We start from the raw sequence: 20,218 nt of genomic DNA, 5'->3' as shown, positions 1-20,218 counted from the left end.
TAGCAGCTTTTTGGAGGACTTTGAGATTTGCAAAGCCTTTTACATGTTATCTCATTTGATCATCAGAATAGCATAGGGAAGTGGGTGCTGTTATCATCTCCATTTTACAGATAAGGAAACTGAGACTGAAAGACATTAAGTGACTTGCCCAGGTTTTACAGCTAAGAAGTCACTGAACCAGGATGAGAACTTGGGACTTTCTGACTCTTGGGTTCTAGATTCTTTTCATTCCACCACTTGGCTGAACCTGCATTATTTAGGCCAAAGCAACCCTCCCCTTAGCCTGGCTCTCACCACTGAACATCTCACTTTCTTGGCCTTGGGGTGATCATTAAGGAAGACTGAAGTGAATTCTTTTCCCATACTAGCCCCACCTATCCCATCTCTCTGTCCTGGGAAACCCCTCAGATACCTACTCATTATTTCTGAGGCCTCTCCCTGCAGAAACCACCTGGGGGCTGGCAGTTTCTCCCTCTGCAATGTTCTGAGTAAAAAGATAAGAACTTTTAGAAGTGAAACCTCTAATTCACACACACACACACACACACAGGGGGCACGCACACGCACACTGGTGGGAAGGGTCAGCAGCCAGCCCTTGGGGCCTTCCTCTGCCCACATGTCTCTGGGCCCTGCCAGATAGAGCGCTTCACCTGTCCTCCCAAGCATGGTGATGGGAAATTGAAGAGTTTTCTCTCCACAAACTTCTGGGACTAAACAAAAGAGGGAAATGGGCCTCAGAGGCACCCTCTGCTGGTATCTCCCTCCTGCCCATATGGTCTCACTTCCCCCTTTGGCTAGCATCCCACAGAGACAGAGGAAATTGAGGAACCAAACATTACCCAGAATCACTTCCCACATTTTCTGTAGGGACTGGGCAAGCTGGGAAGGCTGAACTGGAATGATGGGGAATTATAGACGACTTGATCCAAATAAGGAAAGATGGATGGAGCATCCATGAAAACATCAAAAATGCTTAGACAAAATGCCTGAATATTCAATAATGTTAATTATAAATATTAAATAATTAACATTAAATAATATTAAATTTAAAATAATATTATATACATATACTAACTAAACTAAATGGAAGAGATTTTCATTTAATTTCTTTTTTTTTTTAGTTAGCAACCATTAAGTTTTGGGGGTTTTTCCCCACCTCCCCTTCACACTCAGAAGAAGAGAGAGAAAAAGAATGGGGGACACAGCCAAGTGGCTCAGTGGAAAGAGTGTCAGGCCTAGAGACAGGAGGTCCTGGGTACAAATATGACCTCAAATAATTCCTAGCTATGTAACTCGGCAAGTCACTTAACCCCAATTGCCTAACTCTTACCATTCTTCTGCTTTAAAATGGATACTTAATACTGATTCTAAGACAGAAGGTAAAGGATTGAAGTAGGGAGGAAGGAAGGGAGGGAGTGGGAGGTGGGAGAGAGACAGATAGACAGACAGAGGGAGAGACAAAGACAGAGAGACAGGGACAGAGTCAGACAGACAGGGAGAGGCAGAGAGGCAGAGACAGACAGAGTCAGACAGAAAGACAAAGAGGAAGGGGGAAGAGAGAGCTAGACAGACAGATAGAGTCAGACAGACAGAGGGAAAGACAAAGACAGAGACAGACAGACAGGGAGAGACAGAGACAGACAGTCAGACAGAGAGACAAAGAGGAAGGGGGAGAGAGACAGACAGACAGTCAGAAAGACAGAGGGAAGGGGAGAGAGAGGGAAGGAAGGAGAAAAAAAGAGGGGAGGGAGAGGGAGGGACAGAGAGAGAGAGAAGCCAAATCAAGTTCAGCAAACATTTATTGAAAGCTTACTTGGAGTAAAGCTTAGTAGTACAGTGACAGGAGATCCTGTGTTTAAATTGGGCCTCAGGTACTTCCTAGCTGTGTGACCCTGGGCAAGTCACTTAGCCCCCATTGCCTTGAACTTACCACTCTTCTGTCTTAGAATTGATACTAAGACAGAAGATAAGGATTTAAGAAAAAAAGAAGACATCCAGAGAGTCAGAAACAAAGCCCAGAAAGGAATTGAGGATTGAACAAGGGCCTGGGACTCTTCCTTAAAGTGGAAGTTCCAGGTGGAACTAAGCAATCAAGGGAAAGATGAGAAAGCTGCTGGGGCAGGGTGACCAAGGCACTTTGCAGAGTGAAAATTAAGAAAAATAAAATCTTCATAACAAATATTTGTAGCCAAGCAAAGCAAATTCCTATATTTTCAATATCCAAAAATGCAATAAATATAAAGCTAGTCACATCCACAATCCCATCAGTATGAGTAGTCAGGTAGGGGTAGATCTGAGCAAAATTCCTGGAAGAAGCCAGGTTAGGGCCAGGTTTTATAGTTGGAGCAGGGAAGCAAGGTGATGAAGTGGATAGAGAGGCAGGTCTAGAATCAGGAAGACCTGAGTTCAAATCCATCCTCAGATACTTCCTCTATATGTGACCCTAGGCATGTCACTTCACCCTGTTTGCCTCAGTTTCCTTATCTGCAAAATGAGCTGAAGAAGAAAATGGAAAACCACTCCAGTATCTTTACCAAGAAAACCCCAACTGGGATCATGAAGAGTCAGATGTGGCTGAAACAAGTAAACAATAAAATAAGAAGCTAGTGGAGTTTAAGAAGTAGAGAATGACAGTGAGTCAATAAGTATTTATTCATTGACTACTGCTCTGTGCCAGGCATTGGGCTAACCATTGAGGATACAAATATAAACTTGAAAAACAAGACTCCCTGCCCTCAAGGAGCTTACATTCTAATGTGGAAAGACTAAAGCAGCTGAACAATTATGGCAAGGCAAGTAGCCATGTGGTGTGTCAGACAGAGAATTAGAAAACCTGATTTTGAATCCTGGCTCTGCTCAGTTATTAGCTCTGAAATCAAAGGCAAATTCCAAACTTCCTCATCCATAAAATAGGGCTCCTGAGGCTTAGACTCCCTCCCTATCTCTCAAGATCATATAGGTGCGAGGAGGGGAGAATCATGGATTGGTGAGCAAAGGGAGGGAGCCAGAATCAGGGCAACTGATAGGAAGGACCTCCTCCCTCCTGGCTCAGTCTCCACGGGTACTTCGTCTCTAGGGGGTGATCTCATGCTCTGTTGCCTTCCTGAATTCTCTGGGTTCAGTATGATTCTGGTCTGAATCATAGAATCACTGAGCTGGAAAGTACCCAAAGAGACCATCTCGTCCAATGCCCTCATTTTACAGGTGAGGAAACTGAAGGCTAGATAGGGGAAGAAGAAACTGAGGCTCTGAGTCCACTGACTAGGCAGACAAATGAATCCAGCTGAAGCAACAAATCACTCCAAAGGAGTCACAGGTATCAGCATGTTCAAGGCAGTTAGAACCATTAACATCACCTTGACTACTTCCCAATAGCCCATGACCTTTTGAGCTCAAAAGCCCCAGAAATAGCAGGATGCCACCAGCCTGGAGTCAGGAAGACTTATCTTTTTTAGTTTAAATCTAACCTCAGGCATTTCCTAGTTGTATGACCCCAGGAAAGTCACTTGACCCTGTTTGCCTCAATTTCTCCATCTGTAAAATGAACTGGAAAAGAATGTGGCATACCACTACAGTATCTTTGCCAAGAAAACTCCAAATGGGGTCCCAAAAAGTCTAACACGCCTGAAAAAAAGACTGAACCAGACTACCATCCCGTTCTCACAGTCATGGATCATGGGAGCAATTCTTGTGGAGACACAACCTAACAACTTTCTTGGTAGATGCTGTAACCCTGTCCCACCCCATTTTCCTCAGCAGCCCCCAACTACTGAAGATATGGAAATTTAATTTCCAGCTACTAAAGTCCTTGGCACCTTCAAATGGTTCTCCATCAGAAACAGATATGTTTTTGTCAATGGAAATTTCATTAAAGAAGAGGCATTAACATCTGCTTTGCAGCTGCACCCTAAGGACCATGGAATCTTTCCATATGATCTGCAGCTGAAACCTCCAATGTGTTATCTCTCTCCTTAGAGCCTAAGTTCCTTAAGACCTTGTATCCTGTTCAATTAGCAGTCCTCTGCCCAGAATAAGCACTCTATAAATGCTTTTTAAATGTTTTATCTCGTTTTTCCTAATTACATGTAAATCTGGTTCAGCCACCAAATGCAGTAGGATTTTTGTAACCCACATCATCATTACAGCTAGTATACGTAAATGCTTTTTAAAATTCATTCATTCACTATAAGAAATGATAAGCAAACTGGTTTCAGAAAAAGCCAGAAAGATCTGCAGGAACTGATGCAGAGCCAAACAAGCAGAATCTGGAGAACATCATACGAAGTAATGGCAATATTGTGGAATGATCAGCTGTGATAGACTTAGCTAGTCTGGGACAATGTTGAAATAATGCTATCCACCTCCAGAGAAAGAACTGTTGGAGTCTGATGGTTAGGGAACAAAGCACACTATCTTTTAAATCAGTCTATTTATGATTTTATGTTGAGGTTTTTATTTTGTAAGAGTGTGTTTTTACAATAATGACCAATATGGAATTGTGTTTTACATGATAATACAAATAAACTAAATTTTAAAAAGAAAATTAATTCATTCAAATTATCACAGCACTAGAGCTGGCAGGGACCTCACGGGCCATCTAATCCAAACCTCCTCATTTAATGAGTGAGAAAACTGAAGCTTAGAGAGATTTATATGACCACTAAGTAGCAGGACAAGTGGCTAGGTATCACAGTGAGCCTCGAGTCAGGAAGACTCATTTTCCTGTGTTCCAATCTGGACTCACACATTTACTAGCTGTGTGACCTTGGGCAAATCCCTTAACCCTTTTAGCCTCAGTTTCCTCATCTGTGAAATGAGCTGGAGAAGGAAATGGCAAAGAGCCCTAGTATCTCTGCCAAGAAAACCCCAAATGGGGTCACAAAAAGTTGGACACAACTAAAAAAAACAAACAAAGGACTGAACAACAATCGCAAAAAAAAGTTGCAGGGCTGGGATTTGAAGGCAGACCTTTGATTCCAAATCCTGTTTATTATACTATGAGAGGAGCTTATAACAGCAGGGACTAAAAAACCGAATCTCCTACTTCCCTGGCCCAGTGCTATATCTACTATGTTGTGCACACTCTTTCCTTCCCATAAATTCCTGCCATAAAGTCGGCACTATACAATCTGGCACTTGTTCCTATGTGGTGCCCTCTGTTCTTTAATTATTACCTCTGCGTTATTCTTGTCTCTCCAAATAGACTATAAAATCTTAAAGAGCAGCGGCTGTCTTATGTTTGCTTGTTCCCTCTATAAGGTCTGTTATAGAACTAGGTACACTGCCATGAGGGTGCAGTAGTCAGGGAAAGCTTCATGAAGGAGGAGGGACTTTCGCTTGGCCTGGAAGGGTGGGGACACTCCACTTTGTATACACCCTGAAGGCTGCATTGGCCTGGAGTTCTGGAAGTTCTGTCTTGCATACAGCTATATCCTTATTCTCTGAACCCATCCACTTTTCAGGTCCCAGACCTTCAAGGAACAGAACTTAGACCTCTGGCCCTGCTTTATTGGGCTTGCAAGTCTTGGTGCCAGAAATCTGCTGGACTCTTGATATTTATTCTGGACTCCACAGAACACAGAGGAGGCATTTTATTGCTGTAGATCCTGGCATCAGGGAGAAAATGCCAGGTAGGCAAAACCTGGATTAGCCCTGACCCTCTTAGTCCCCCTAAATAGCTGGCTACTCCCCTCCCGTCACCTACCTCTCAGTAATTTCCAAGACATAGAGAGGGTGCAGGCTTGGAAGGCCAGATTGCCCACAAGCAAAATTTGTGGGGTCTTCTTGAAGAAGAGCCCTTTCTTCCTCCATGTGTTGCGAGGTGGGACTGGGAGAAAGGAAGAAAGAAATGGAGAAGACACCACTGATGAGTTCTGACAGTGAAAGAGCCAGAACCGGGAAAAACCCCAAGAGCCAAAGGTCCCCCACATCCTTGGGCCATATGGGGGCAGCCTGAGCAGTTGACTTAGTTTGGTTTCAATAAGGCCCCTTTTGTTTCCCACCCTTGCAGCAGACAGCAAACTCTAAACGCCTGCCCTCACTCTCCCCCATCCAGCTGTTTTCCACACATTCCTATCAGAGGCACACTCTGAAAGCTAGGCTGTTAGACTTCTCACCCAACCCCCCTTCCCCCCCCCACCAGCCCCCTCCTCAACCCCAGCACCGTTCAGACCCTATTTCAAAGCTCTATTCTGCCTTCCCTGACCCCCTCTAGGACAAATGTTCCCCACACCAAGAAGTGGGAAAGGAAGATGGGAGGTAGGGGACACACTTCACAGCAGGGGTACTCAGTGCTCTGACAAGTTGAGAGGAGGGGCAGAGGATTACTGTTCCTCAGCATCTGGCCCCACAGCTGCCACACATCAGGAAGAAAAAAAGGGAAGCTAATAGGGGGAGGAGAGAAGGGCCATTTAACTTGAGAGCCACTAATATTGCTATATTATCATTACTGACATTATTGACTATCATCAAAACCAATAGTGATATGATAGGATACAAATACCTTCTGTCTGAGACAGTAAGTGGATCCCAAGTATTCCAGGAACTTAAAGAGAGAACAGAAAGTCCTATTCTTTGCATCTCATTATTTAATGGAAAGAGAACAAATCTGGGTGCCAGTTCTGGTGCTACCAATTACTAACTGTGTGATTTTAAGAAAAAAGTTAATAGGAGTTTATTGAGAGAACTAGTTCTATGCCTGGTACTGAGAGGAGGAGGAGAAGAAAAGGAAGAAAAAGAGGAGGAGGAAGAGGAAGAAGGAAGAGTAGGAGATGAAGGAGGAGAAGCTCTCTGCCCTCATTCCAAGAGAAACAATACACCTCCATTTAAGTTGATCTACAATATATTAAAAAAGACTAAAGACATGGTCATTTTTAATGGGGGGTTAGCATTAGAAGCAGAGGAAAAGAGAAACTATATTTCAGAAAGAGGAGATAGTCTGTGCAAAGATGCAGAAATAGAAAATGGTCCAATTTGGCTCAATTATAGAATTCATGAAGGTAGTAAAGTCTGAGCAGGTTAGACTGAAGAGACATTGTAAAGAGAGCTTATGTCAGATAGAAAAGCTTGTATCTGATCCTAGAAGCAAATAATGAGACAAACAAGAGTCCACGGAATCAAAAAAATCTAGTAACAGCAACACTCTTAAGCACAGTCTGAATGACATTAAAATTTAATTGGGTCTTGGGTTCAAAAATGGCCTCAGACACTTCCTAGCTGTGTGACCCTGGGCAAACCACTTGTTCCCAACTGCCTAGCCCTTACCACTCCTTTACCTTGGAACTAATACACAGTGTTAATTCTCAGACAGAAGGTAAGGGATTCTTTTAATTGGAAATTGCTTAAAAAAATTTAAAAAAAAACAATAAAACAGACAAAATTAATATTCAGTCAGCATGTGAGTTTGACAACACTGCTCTAGAGAACCTCAAAATTCCTTCATCTTATGTATGAGGAAACCGAGGCTCAGAGAAGTAGAGCTACTACTTGCTTAAGATTGGAGGGGAGGAATAGTCTGAAACAAAAGTAGCATAGGCAGATTTGTGCTTTAAAAATTTTATTTGGCCAATTGTGTGGAATATGGATTGGAGAACAGAGAAAATGAAAAGGGAAAAAGTCATTTTATTTCTCTGAGGCTCGGTTTCTTCACCTGTAAAATGGGAATAATAAATCCTTTCCTTGCCAGCTTCAAAGGATTGTTTTTAGGAAAGAGCTATATAATGTACATCAGCTGAAAAGGGCTGGGAAATAAAGCTGTCTAGGGCTAAGGCAATCATACAGTGCAAACGAGGGCACATGATCTGACAAAAAAAAAAGGGAAATATATATGTCTATTTTCAAGGCCTCATTTAAAAGTACACTTTATTTTCTTTGGCTTAGGAACTGTTCTAGTTTCTCAAGGCTCTAGACTCAACTAAGCAGTCTTGGAATTAGGAGTCTATCTAGAGTTCTAGCCAAAGACATAAAGGGGATCTAAAGATTAGCTCTCTAGGCCCCAGTTGAGAGCAAAAAGGGCTCAACTTTAAGAACCCTCAAAGAAAAGGAGCTGGAAATTTCACCAGGAAAGTAAGACTAGAGGCTTGAGTTTTATTCTCTGTGCACCTTCTCAACCGCTACCCCCACAGGAATCTCTTCTTCCTTCTGTCTCTATTTTGTAACTACTTATATGTTATTTCTTCCATAAAATAAAATCTCCATGAAAGCAAGGAAATTTCCATTTTTTTTAATTGTCTTTGCTACCTGTAAGCACTTAGTAAGGACAATGAAGGCCTTGTTGATTAATTTGTAAAGTGGGTCGGCAATCTCTTTCCTAGAATTCAGGAAGACAATCGTCCTAATGCCTCGTACAAAGATCACCTCCTCTTTCAATTCTGGTCCGAGACCCGGGTATCTGACTGACTAGGGTAGTAATGATGTAAAGAATAACGTAGTTGCCTTGCCGTCAGAAGCCGTGGGTTTGACGTCCTGCCTCTACTTCTCAAATGCGTTATCTTTTTGAGTCTCAGTTTTCTAGTCTGTGAGATAATGTCATTAAAATTTGTGATATCTTGTCACCCACATATGGGACGTCCCGAGGATCAAAAAGGTCTCGTGTGGAAAGCTAGCACTAGGTAAATGCGGATCCTTGTCCTTGTTTTCCCGTTGCATCAGAATCCCAGGATAGGAGGGAACTCCGGAGGTCGTGTAGCCCAGCCTGAAGCTCAGGAGAAGCTCTAAGTGTGCTCTAGCGGGGGCAAGGATGATGGAGCAGAAAACGAGGTCCATCCACTTCCCAATTTTGTCCCCCGTCACAATTCGAGGAGGCTCTTAGATTCCGAGACAGAAGACAGACAGAGGTGGGAAAGGGGAGGAGGGAAAGGAGAAAGAGGCACAGTGGGCGGGGAGGGGAAAAAAGAGTGTGTGAAAGAGCGTGCGTGTGTGCATGGTGTGCAAAGAGGGCGGGAGGCACAAGGGGCCACACAGCTGCCCCAGCCGCTTCTCCCAGCCCCCTACTGAGGACCCACGTGGGACGGGGGGGAGGGGGACAAGGGAGGGCCAGAAGGGGACCTAGGGGCGGAGCCCAAGCAATGAGTATTTCCCCGCTCCCTACACCCTACAGAACCACAGCCGGCTTTACTGGGAAAGAGGCGGGACCCAAGCATAGAACACCACCCCCTGAGAGGCGGAGCCACAAGAAAGGAAGTATTAAATAAGGGGGTTCTGCCTGAGGCTGGCGGCTAAGTGAGCTGCTGCAGACAGAGCCAGAGGGCCAGAGGCAGCTGGGGCTAGGGACTGGCCAGGGAGGCTAAGCTAGGGAAACCTAGAGCTGGAGGACAGACTTTCCGGGAGACCCTGAGAGGTTACCCGCGTTGCCATCGCCCCATATCCTCCTTCGGCTCCTTCTACCAAGCTACTGGGGTGACTGGGAGCTAGATCGCTTTTGGGGCGCCCCTCCAGCTGTGTACGCATATCGGACCAGCTGTGAGCTGAACGAAGGCGGCTGGAAGATGCTCAAGGGCTGCGGCCGCCGCCTGCTCCTGTCCTTGGTAGGAGCCCTGTTCGCCTGCCTCTTGGTGTTAACGGTGGATCAGAAGCAGCATCTGCGACAGCGGTTGCCGCCGCCGCCCGAGGAAGAGCTCCCCGGGGGCGAGGTAGGACGTAGAGCTCTGCAAAGCTTGGCGGGTCGCGGCGAGTCCCAGGGGCATGGACCACCGCCCCCGCCGCAGCCCCAGGAGGAGCCCGTTGCATCGCTGACCCGGGCATCTGACCCCTCTGGCGATATCCGCAGCTTCTCAGAGTATTTCGGCCAACTGAGCCGAGCGAGGAGGGACGCAGGGCCCCTGCCAGGGGCAGCCCCGGCGCGAGAGAACGTCCCCAGGCCACAGATGGAGCAGCTCTTCCCCAGGGACGTCTTCATCGCAGTCAAAACCACCAAGAAATTCCACAGACCCCGACTGGACCTGCTGCTGGACACCTGGATCTCCAGGAATAAGGAAATGGTGAGTTGAACAATAAGGACCCCCCCCCACCTTCCTTGTACCCCAGAACGTTTGGATAAGGGCACCATACCCTCCAGTCTCACCACGCACATACCTGGAAGAGGAGAGCCTTGAACCCTTCATTCCTCAAAGCACAGACTGTGGGAAATCTTGCCTTCTCCAAACCCTTACACATCTAGAGAAATCAATTTTATTTCATTTTTCTTCTTCTGGTAATTACATTCTTCTCTTCTCCCCTCTCCCCCTTTTAAAAAAAAAAGGTCCTAAAGGGGAATATTTTATCTCGCCTTACCGCATCCCATCTCCACCCCATCCTCGAAATCTATAGCCCAGGGTTGATCAAATCTCCCTTCAACATCCCCAATCTCAAGCATGAGGGACAATCTGGGGCCCCAGAGGCATAAGGCCCGACCTTCCGCCTGGCAAAGGTATACGGGCCTGGATGCCAAACTATGCCAGGGATGCGCCGAGTCAAGTGCCGGGACCTGCTGGCGAGTGGCGGCCCGCCCTCCCGCAGGGCTCGTCTCCTTCCCGTCTCCACTCCCGGACAATTCGCCCCCCTCCCCTTCCAGCTAGACACACTTCAAGCCTCTGCCGCCCGCCCCCGCCTCTGCTGCACCGGGCTAATGTGTCTCTGTAATTCTTCTGAGGTGGGGAGGGAATCGTGCAGTTAACGCTGCTTCGGGGTTTGAATGAGATACAATCTAGGGAGCAAATCTTTTCGCTTGGTTAGGGGAGCTGTTGGCCCAGAGGGGTGGATCTCACCTCAAGCGACCGTCCACACACGTGAGTTACTCCTTTTATCTCAGGTGGTTTTTTAGATGCCAGTTCCTCCACCCCATTTTCATCCCATCTCTGGGGGAAAAAACAAAGGTCCTTCCCCGAGGATCCCAGCTAATAGACTTGGAGGAAAATCTGCTCTTCTTCCACCCCACCAATAAGGCCTTCTTCCGACTCTGCCTTACCCGCAAGGTGGCCCAAGTGCCCTAAGGAAGGTCAGTTTAGTCCCCAGACTTGGAAACCGCTGGCAGGAAGCCGAGGCAGCGGAATGAATGAAGAGCTGGCTAGAAGACCTCAGCCACTTTCGGGGTGGCGTCAGTCCTCTCTTCCCACCCCCTAGAGGCGGCAGAAGAGAGGGCAAGACAAAAGCCCCGCTAACCTTTTCCCTTCAGTTGCCCGAGGGCAGGTTGGGCGTGGATGAGGGGGGTCTCAGTTAAATAGATTGATTATAGTTCCAATTGAGATTCCTTTTGGTCGCTTCCCCCACTTCTATGAGTATTCGTTCGTTCCCTAAAGTTTTCCTTTTTGTGTTTGGGGAAATAGATACTGCCACCCCCCCCCCCAAAAAAAAAACAAAAAACCCAACTCATACTCTTGAAATAAAGCCCCACACCTATGGCTTCGCAAAAAAAAAAAAAAAAGGTCCTGGGAAGCAAGTTCTAGAGAAGGGACGGAAATCAGGAAGGGCTTGGCATGACTGGCTAGAGAGGTTTGGAGGAGGGAAGGGCTCCAATATATAATATAATATAATATAAGGGCTAGAGTTCTGGCTAGTCATATAACCATGGATAAATAGCCTAATCTTTCTCCAAGCCTCAATTTTCTCATCTATAAAATAGGGATACTTGCAGTTTGTTTTGCACAGATCTGTTTTCATGTGTCTACTAAGATGTTTGTGACAGTTTCTAAAATGTTGGTGTTATGTAAATGTTAGCTATTGTTAGTACTCTCCGTTGGCCATCACTCTTACTACTCCTCCTCTTGGTACTCTAAGTAGTCATTGTTAGTTTTGCTCTTAAAGGCTTTGAATTGGGTCCTAAAAGGATTTAAGGGACTCTATCTCTCCCTGGTGGATGGAGACTGGGCCTCTATCACCCTAAAGTTTCCTGTGACCTGGGGACAGATTCCACACCCTTTGTAATAGCCTTGATAGGGTTGGGAGCGTAGCCAGGCTTTGGTAGCTAGAGGACATCCATCTAACCATTACAGGGCCATTAATTAAGTTGTGTGACCCTGGACAAATCTCTTGGCTTTACTAGGCTCTCATATCTTTATTTGGGTGCCAGCCCCTCTACCCCATATTCACCCATCTCTGGTAGAAAAACAAGGGTCCTTCCCAGAGGATTCCAGCTAATAGACTTGGAGGGAATTCTGCTCTTCTTCCACCCCACTAATTCCCACCCTCTTCTGACCCTGCTAAAATTCCTAAACTCTGGTTACAAGTGGGAGGTGGGGGTGGCCATCTAGAATTTGGTCCTGACAAAGCTTGATCCCCTCACTTTTAGATGAGTAAATCAGTTCCAGAGAATGGGAAAGATCATGATCTGAATCCAGGTCCTCTGACTGCACATGTGTTGTATTCTTAACATGATACCACCTTATTTCTTAGGAAGAAATCAATCAAGGAAGTAGGGGAGATGCTGATAAGAGATGGAAGGGGCTATAGTGACCATCTAATTTTACCTACTCTAACCCAACCAACAAGTAGCCTTCTAGCAGGACCTGAATCATCTGGTTTATCTTTTCTTACCACCCCATGGCTGTTGCTTTCCTACCAGAGCTTTTCCTGGGCCCTGGATTACCAGAATCAGAAGTACTCTAGCTGTCTGCATCAGAAGAGGACAAACTGCTAACTCCCACACCCCCACACACACCCCCTTCTCCTAAACTTAAGGAACTTGAAAGATGGGAATCAGAGCATCCGAACAGAGCCTTGCAGAATGAATAGTCTGTGTCAACTAGCATGTACCAGGAAGAGTGGCTGAGGGTGAGAAAGGCTTGACGTGAGCTTGGGTTGTGTGTCTCTGGGTTCTGAAACATGCCCATTATTTCTGAACCATCTCTTGGCCCCTGTTGCTCAGGCCCCCAGAATGGTCTTAGGATGTGAGGAAAGGAGTTTCCCAATATGGGCTCCAATCCTGTGGGCACTTGGTGCCTAGTGTTTGGTCATCCTGAGAATGCTTTGGTCCCTTTTCTCAAGGACTGAAGCTTTTTTGAGGGGTGGGTATATGAGTGGGGGGGGGGAACGAGAATGCAGTTTTTTTGTTTCCTCTGTCCTGGCTTTTTGGATTCCCAGAGTCCCCAGGCTCAGCTCTCACGCTGTCCCCCCTGGGCAAGTTAACAAAGCCTCTTTCTCTGGGCGCAGAGAAAAGGCATCGTGCCTTCTTGTGTGCCGCTTGCCATGGGAACCTGGGAGCTCCGAGCCCCAGTGTCCCAGTCAGGTTGCCTAGAGATAAGGGGGCCTGGCAGGCCTGGGAGGGGGGCTGTTGGCGTTCCCAGCATCCCTGCTGGGCCCCACTGAGTGACAACCCTTGTGAGACCACTTGAACTTGAGGGACAGGCGTTTGGGAGAGAGTTGAAGCTGTCAGAATCCCCAGGCCAGCCTGAGAGGAGAGCGTGGGCCAAAAGGTGGGAATCATCCTGGCTCTCCACACTGACCTGGCCTCCAAGCCAAGAAAGTGACCTGGGGGGGAGGAGAGGAAGATAGCAGGGGGGGGGGGATCCAGGAAGGCACTGACAGGCTGCTTTTGTTCCCCTAGCTTCTCAAAAAAGGGACCAAAGGCGTCCTCTCTCAGCCTGGGAAATGGGGATCCCTCAGGCTCAAAGGAAAGGACTGAGGGCTGGGTTGTAGATGTATGGATGGATACTGCCCTCTCAGAGGTCCCCAGTAGTCTCTCCCTCTCAGGTCAGCAGTCATTTACTCACCCCATCCATTGAGTTGGCCAAGTTTTATAGATTCTAATCAAATCATTCCTTCACACAAGGATCTCCAATGGCTCTCCATTGCCTAAGAAAGAAAATGTTAGAATTCCAGTTGCTTTACAATGTAGCCCTAGAATGGCTTTCTACCTTAAAGCATTCTATAAATTTGAGCTGTTACTCTCACCCTGTTCTCCCTTCTTGCCCTGTCTGCTCTTGTTTGTGTCTGATCTCACTCCATCTCCTGGATGGAAAATGAATTCTCTCCTTGCCCAAATACCCATCTACATCTGGGGTCCTACCTCCCTCAGTCAGCCTTCCATAATAGTCTCTTCCTTCTCCATCCTCCCACCCATGGCAGTCATTTACTAAATGCTACCCAGCTGGATGAGGAAACTGAGGCCCAGAGTAGCTGGTCCAGAGCATTACGAGGTTACTTCCTGCAGGGTGTCAGTCCTAGTATTATTTTGGGGAGGGAGCCTTCCACCTCAATGATGCTGGTAGCTCTGAAAGGGACAGGAGCATCCAAGCTGGAGAGGAAGTAGGCAGGCCCAAGCAAGCATCATCAGTTTTGCTTTCTTCGTGGTTCTGCCACAGAAGCAAAGGTTAGCTCCCTCATTATCATCCCTCTTCCTGTTCTGCTTAGTAGAGCTTTGGGCCTACTTTAAGCAACAGACTCTCATCTAAGTAATGGCAAAGGGACCTGATGATGCCTGGCTGTTGAGGGGAAGCTGAATTATTTTTTGAATTACCTTGTGCCCTCTCTTCTATCTTGTTCTTTTCTCCACTCAAAAAATCCCCACACCCACCAGAAATTCTGCCAAATGACCTGACATGCTGGAGGTTCGTCTGGCCAACTTGAAGGAGGCAGCTTCCTGTCCTCCTGTGGCAGATAGACATACAGACAGACAGACAAGCAGGCTGGCAGGGAGGGAAGAGAACTCATAACATCTTATCTCTCCTCCTATATCCTGGGTTTGGTGCTTAGACAAAGGGAGGGAGGGAGGAAGGAAGAGTTTTCAGTGGAAGAGCAAAGGATAAATATAGACCCCAGGAAGGAAAGATGAATTCTGAGCTGGCCCAGGTAGACGGAACTGCATAAGAAAAGAGCTCAGAGCTTAAGTCAGTACAGAATCAATGACTAAGGTTCAGTCTTTTATAGGGGCAGTGGCAGGCCTGGAGTCAAGAAGACCTGGGTTCAAATGTGACCTCAGATACTTCCTAGCTATGTGACCCTGGGCAAGTCATTTAAGCCCATTTGCCTAGCCCTTCCTTGTCTTTCTGTCTTATAATTTTTACTAAGGTAAGAAAAAATGGTTTAAAAAATACTAAGCACTGGACCTCCCTTTGGGGGGACACTGAGGGCAGCTAGATCCCTGCTTTGGGAAAGAATAAGGTTCAGGCTGGGGGCAACATTCAATAAGGAAGGGAAAAGGAATGCTGTTCTATGGTTACTGCTAAGAACCTGGAGACAAGATGCCATTATCCAGTACCCAGAATTGTCCAGGGTCAATAATTGACTGGTTTACCATGGAGAAGTCACTCACCCTCTCCATATCATATCCTTTCCCTGCCGCTGCCACCCCCATCTCCCTATGAAGGTCAGGATTTTTTCCTTTGAAGATTTTCAGGTGAAAGCCTTAATTAATGACTTTCCATAGAGCAAAAAGAGAAGATGACTTTCCCTGCTGGTTGGAGGGGAAAGACTGTGGCTGGCTGGCCAGCCTTCCTTCCGGAACACACACTTCACTTCCCCAGCCAGCCTGGCAGCTCCTTTGGGTTCATCCTGGTGCTTTGGCCTTGGGCCCCATCCTCGGGGCTAAGGACTTGGCTTGGCTTAGTTAGATTTAGCCAGAATCCCCCAATGCCCACTTGGCAATGACTTCTCCTCTTCCTCAGTAAGGGTAGGCTACTGTGTACACAGTGAACTGGAGGAAGAGCTGTGAGCTGTGGGTCTTACACCACAAATTAGGGGCTCAGACCCAGTTCCAGAGGCAGCCTGAGCCAGCATCAAAGCTGTTCTGCCCGTTGGCCAGGGAGAACATGAAACTTGATGTTTGGGTGGGAAGCAGGGTGGCCCCTAGCTCTTTAACAACTTCCTGGCCACCCCTCAGTCTCCCAACCTTTTAAGGTAGCTAGCTATTCTAACCTTTAAGCAAAGGAGGAAATGGGCTGGTTTTAAGAGGCTCGAGAAGGAAGGAATAGCTAGCATTTTTATAGCAACATAAGATTTGCAAAATTCTTTGCAAATGTTGCCTCATTGGATTCTTATCCCCCATTTTATAGATGAAGAAACTGAGGCTGAGAAGTGACTTGACTAGCCAGAGTCACACAGATTGTTGTTAGTGTGTGATTGAGTCATTTTTTAGTCCTTTTTGTCCTATACTTCATAACTCCATTTGGGGTTTTCTTGACAGGGAAGTGGAGAGATTTTTCCATCTCCACCAGTTCATTTGTCAGATGAGGAAACCAAAACAAACAGGGTCACACAGCTAGTAAGTGTCTGAGGCAAGATTCAAAGTCATCTTCCTAATATACTCTATCCACTGTACCACCTAACTATTCCTACGGGATATCAGCTGATGGGAATTTCAGTTAGAAACCCAGGCAGGTTGGCCAACAGGGCAAAAATGGTGTTAAGAGTCATTGGGAGGTAAAGGTGCTATCTGGGGCTTCACAAGTGGATGGTAGTCTCCCTAGAGGTATAATTAAAGGAATGGGGCTGGAAAATTCCCAAGGCCCCCTCCTTTTTTGAATGATGGGCAGGTGGCAGCATCATGGGTGAAGGTCATTGGATGCCCCCCTTACCCAAACAAATACACACAGACCCATGGCAGTCGGAGAGCACTTGGCACCTGAGCAGGGCAGTTTCCTCTCCCCCTCTGAAGCCACGTGTTGATAAGTGTTTTTTTTTTTTTCGGGGGAGGGTGCTAAAGCCATTTCCTAATGAGCACCTATTTGCCATTTGGTTCCTTTCTCTTCTAAAGAATTGGGGCAATGAAAGTGAGAAAACTTCAAACCTCTTTGGAATTCAGACAGCCCACTCTCCTGAGGCCAAAGCCTGAAGAAATAGGTTTGTGAGACCTATTTATTTACTCAAGCCAGCAGGAAGAATTTCCCAGGCTAAGTAAGCACTGCCACAGCTTTCAGAAAGTAGTCACAGATCAATAAACTCTACCTGGTTTGGACTTTCCAAGCTTGGGGGGGGGGGGAAGGGTTGAGGGGGAAAGAAAGCATCTGGACTGTTCAAAGGACATGGAAGGAGGTTGTGGAAAGTGCTGGACTTGAGGAAACCTGCCTCTTGCCAATTAACGACCTAGGTGACCATTAGCAAGTACTGGGGCTCTGTTACTTCACCTGTAAAATGGGAATGATATTTGCAATAGGGGCTTTGAAGTCAGAAAGAACTGGATTCATATCCTGCCTTCTGACACACACTGGTTCTGGGATCCTGGGCAGGTCACTTACTCTAAGAGCCCTCAGGCAATTCTGTAAATCTTTCCACCACAGACAAGTTGTTAATCTGGATCAGTGGAGGGAATTTGCACACTGGGAGCTCTTCACACAAATAAACTCACAGATCCAGATTCTCTTGGCTTCCATTTCCTTATTCATGCCCTAAACCAAATCCTTCATTTTATGGAGCAGGACCTAGAGACCTGTGAAGGCTATATGATGTACCCAAGTCCTCTAGATTACAAATGAGAGGGCTGAGATTTGAATCCAGGTGCCAAGACTCAACCCTGCTCTTTCCATTTTACTATACTTGTTTTCAGCAGAGGAGCAGGGTGGGAGAGAGCCCCATCACCCCCACACACTTACTCTCCCATTAAATCCATGAGCAGGGGTAGGAGCTAACTTCCTGTTGGACCATGTTAATTTATCAATATCCCATGCCCTTGGGGCCAGGCTAGGACTTGAATCAGTGGCCCTAGGGAGGATGTCTTGATGGGGAACAGAAAGCTGGGTAAGCCCCTGTCTACCCACACTGAGTGACAGACTTCCTCTTCCTGTCTTCAGAACCATCCAGCTAAGTCAGCATCTGAAATCTTAGCAGCCTTTGAGACTAGATGTATTATCAGAGGCCAAGGGGCACAGCTAACGTTCCACAGAAGATAGAGTGTCCACCATAGACTAGCTTGGGAATGAGGATAGGATGAGGACTAAATGTTTTTCCTTCAAGTGGAATGGAAAAGAGTGTCTGGGACAAGGGCAATCTTTCTGGAAATGGGGCTGTAAAAAAGGACTGTTTCAGGTAGAGAACAAACAACCGTCAGATCCCTGAAGTGAACACAGGCTCCCTCAATAAACTCTGACTAATCTGAATTATCCCCTGGGTGCTTCAAGGGCCAAATACTCAGCCCAAATGAAATGAGAGTCTTACAATTTTACACAGCAACTTGGGCAGTAGAAAAAATCAGGAGACCTGACTCTTTCTTTCACTAATTTGTTGTGTAACCTTGGGCACATCATTTCCCTCCTCTTTGTTTTGGTTCCAGTAATGAAAAAGAAGTGTTTGGACCAACTGATCTTTAAAGCTCCTTTCAGCTTTAAAATTCTGATCTCTTCCATTGGTATAGACCCAAAATAGACAAAGATTTTTTTTTTAAGTTCTGATACATTTCTGGAAAACAGATCCATATGGCTCTGGCCTCAGTTTCCTCACTTGTAAAATAAAGGGATTGAATTAGATCAGTGGTGCCCAAGGTTTTTTTTTTTCTCCTTCCTCCAATCCCCTTAATGAAAAAATGCGAAATAAAGGAGGCACTGAATGAAATGATTCTTTAGATGATTCTTTCTGTCTTTGAAATTCCGTCTTTGTGGGAGGAATCCACCTGGATTAGAGGTTTGGGGAGTATCCTGGCCTATTCAATAGGAAAGCTAGGGATGCCTTTTGGAGTGGGAAGATGATGGCGGACATTCTCTCAATTTTGAGATTGATATCAAAGAAGGCAATCAAACCTGGATTAGAGTCAGAAGATCTAGGTTTGAATTCTGATTCTGACACCTATTACTTGATAGGATAATAATAATAAAAGCAACAACGTTTCCTAGTGCTTACACGTACTAAGTACTTTCTTTACAATTATTATGACATTTGATCCTCACAACAATCTTGAGAGGCAGGTGCTATTATTATCCCTTTTTACAAATAAGGAACCCAAGGCAAACTTATTAAGTGGCTTGCCCAGGGTCACTATTTACTAAGTTTCTGAAGACATATTTGATCTTGAGTCCAACACTCCATCCACTAGCTGCTTCAGGACCCCAAGATAATAAATTTAGAGTTGGAAGAAACCTTGAAGGCAATCTATTCCAAAACATTCATTTCACAGGTGAGAAAAGTTGAGGTGTGGAGAAGTAAAAGCCCTTTGCCCAAGATTACATAGGAAGTAGACATCATAGACATGACTTGAACCCAAGTCCTCTGGCTCCAGAACTGGGACTCTTTCCACTGTAACAGGCTGATTTCACCCACAAATCATTTATCTTTTCTAGGTCTTGATTTCTTCTTCTTTCCTCATTTTGTAATAAGATTGTACTAGATAATCAACAAGAAATTATTAAGCATCTGCTGTAGGCTCTCTGCTAGGTGCTGGAGTTTCTTTAAATGATATTGATCCAGAAAATTTCCCTTTCTTACTCTAGATCAAAATCTTATTTGGACCAAAGGACAGAATTCAGGAAAAATAGCTTAATTGTCCTCAGCCTGAAGAAAGTTTGGGTCATTAACTGCTATTAATTAAAGCCAACAAGTATCCAATACCCTCCCCTTCTCTTCCATCATCTATCCCCAAACTTTCAATTAAGGCAATTCTTCTTCTTAAGTGAATTTAGATGGGGGGGGGGGGGGGGAAGCAGCGCTCAGCTCCAGGATTTCAGGGAGAAGGCTTTATTCCCTTCTGCATAACCAGGGGAATCATGGGCCACTGAATTGGCTGGTATCCCCCCCTTTCCCCACTCCTCCACTTTCACCAAACCTTGGGGGAGCTGCCACCATGGGGGCCTCCTTCACCAAGGCTACAATTGTTCCAGGCCAGAATTTGGCATCCTGTGTTTCTTTCCATTGCAGCTTGTTGAACAATGCTGCTTCCTGTGTGTCTCCCCCACCCCCACCCCATACAGACAATACTCACCAGTACAGGGGTCCCCTCAGGGTCCTGCTCTTTTAAGGGGTCCATTCAGGGACTCAGAGAATGAAAGGGGTGGGCTGAATAACAGGTAAACTTGAGGAAGCCCCCTACACCAACCCAGTGCAGGAACCATTGCTTTCTATCGTGTGGAGAGGGGATGAAGGAGGAAAGTCAGATAAAGCCTCCTTTCCCAGTGGATGATGAGACCATGGGGGAAGATAATGGCTAAAATCAGCCAGGTGATTTTTTCTTTAGGAAAGGAGAGGAAAGGCTGATGCCTTAAGATTCCCAGAAATTGTCAGTGGCATGGGTTTCCACATCTCACTGATGGTGCATCTGTAGGGGAATGGTTTAGAGAAACCCTCTAAATTGTGAAATTTAGAACTAGGGTTGTCTATTCCTCCCCAC

The 20,218-nt window shown here is 46.0% G+C and overlaps 1 protein-coding gene and 1 long non-coding RNA gene across 2 annotated transcripts in view; one reads left to right on the top strand and one right to left on the bottom strand.

Moving 5' to 3' along the window:
• The first annotated feature begins 7,161 nt into the window (after window positions 1-7,161).
• Window positions 7,162-20,218, top strand: part of LFNG (LFNG O-fucosylpeptide 3-beta-N-acetylglucosaminyltransferase) — a 30,535-nt gene continuing 17,478 nt past the window's right edge. The window contains exon 1 of the mRNA XM_001366805.4: window positions 7,162-9,977. Within this exon, the coding sequence (XP_001366842.2) occupies window positions 9,486-9,977 (492 nt within the window). The 5' untranslated portion in view covers window positions 7,162-9,485. The remainder of the gene's footprint in view (window positions 9,978-20,218) is intronic.
• On the bottom strand, window positions 8,206-11,221 carry LOC130455624 (uncharacterized). Its single transcript, XR_008913696.1, has 2 exons — window positions 10,743-11,221; window positions 8,206-10,152 (listed from the first exon to the last, which is right to left on the bottom strand). It is a non-coding gene; the product is annotated as an uncharacterized LOC130455624 (long non-coding RNA).

The sequence above is a fragment of the Monodelphis domestica genome, chromosome 7, assembly GCF_027887165.1.
Source record: "Monodelphis domestica isolate mMonDom1 chromosome 7, mMonDom1.pri, whole genome shotgun sequence".
Classification (NCBI taxonomy): domain Eukaryota; kingdom Metazoa; phylum Chordata; class Mammalia; order Didelphimorphia; family Didelphidae; genus Monodelphis; species Monodelphis domestica.
Note: the sequence above shows the minus strand (reverse complement) of the source record. Positions and strands in the feature narration are given on the sequence as shown.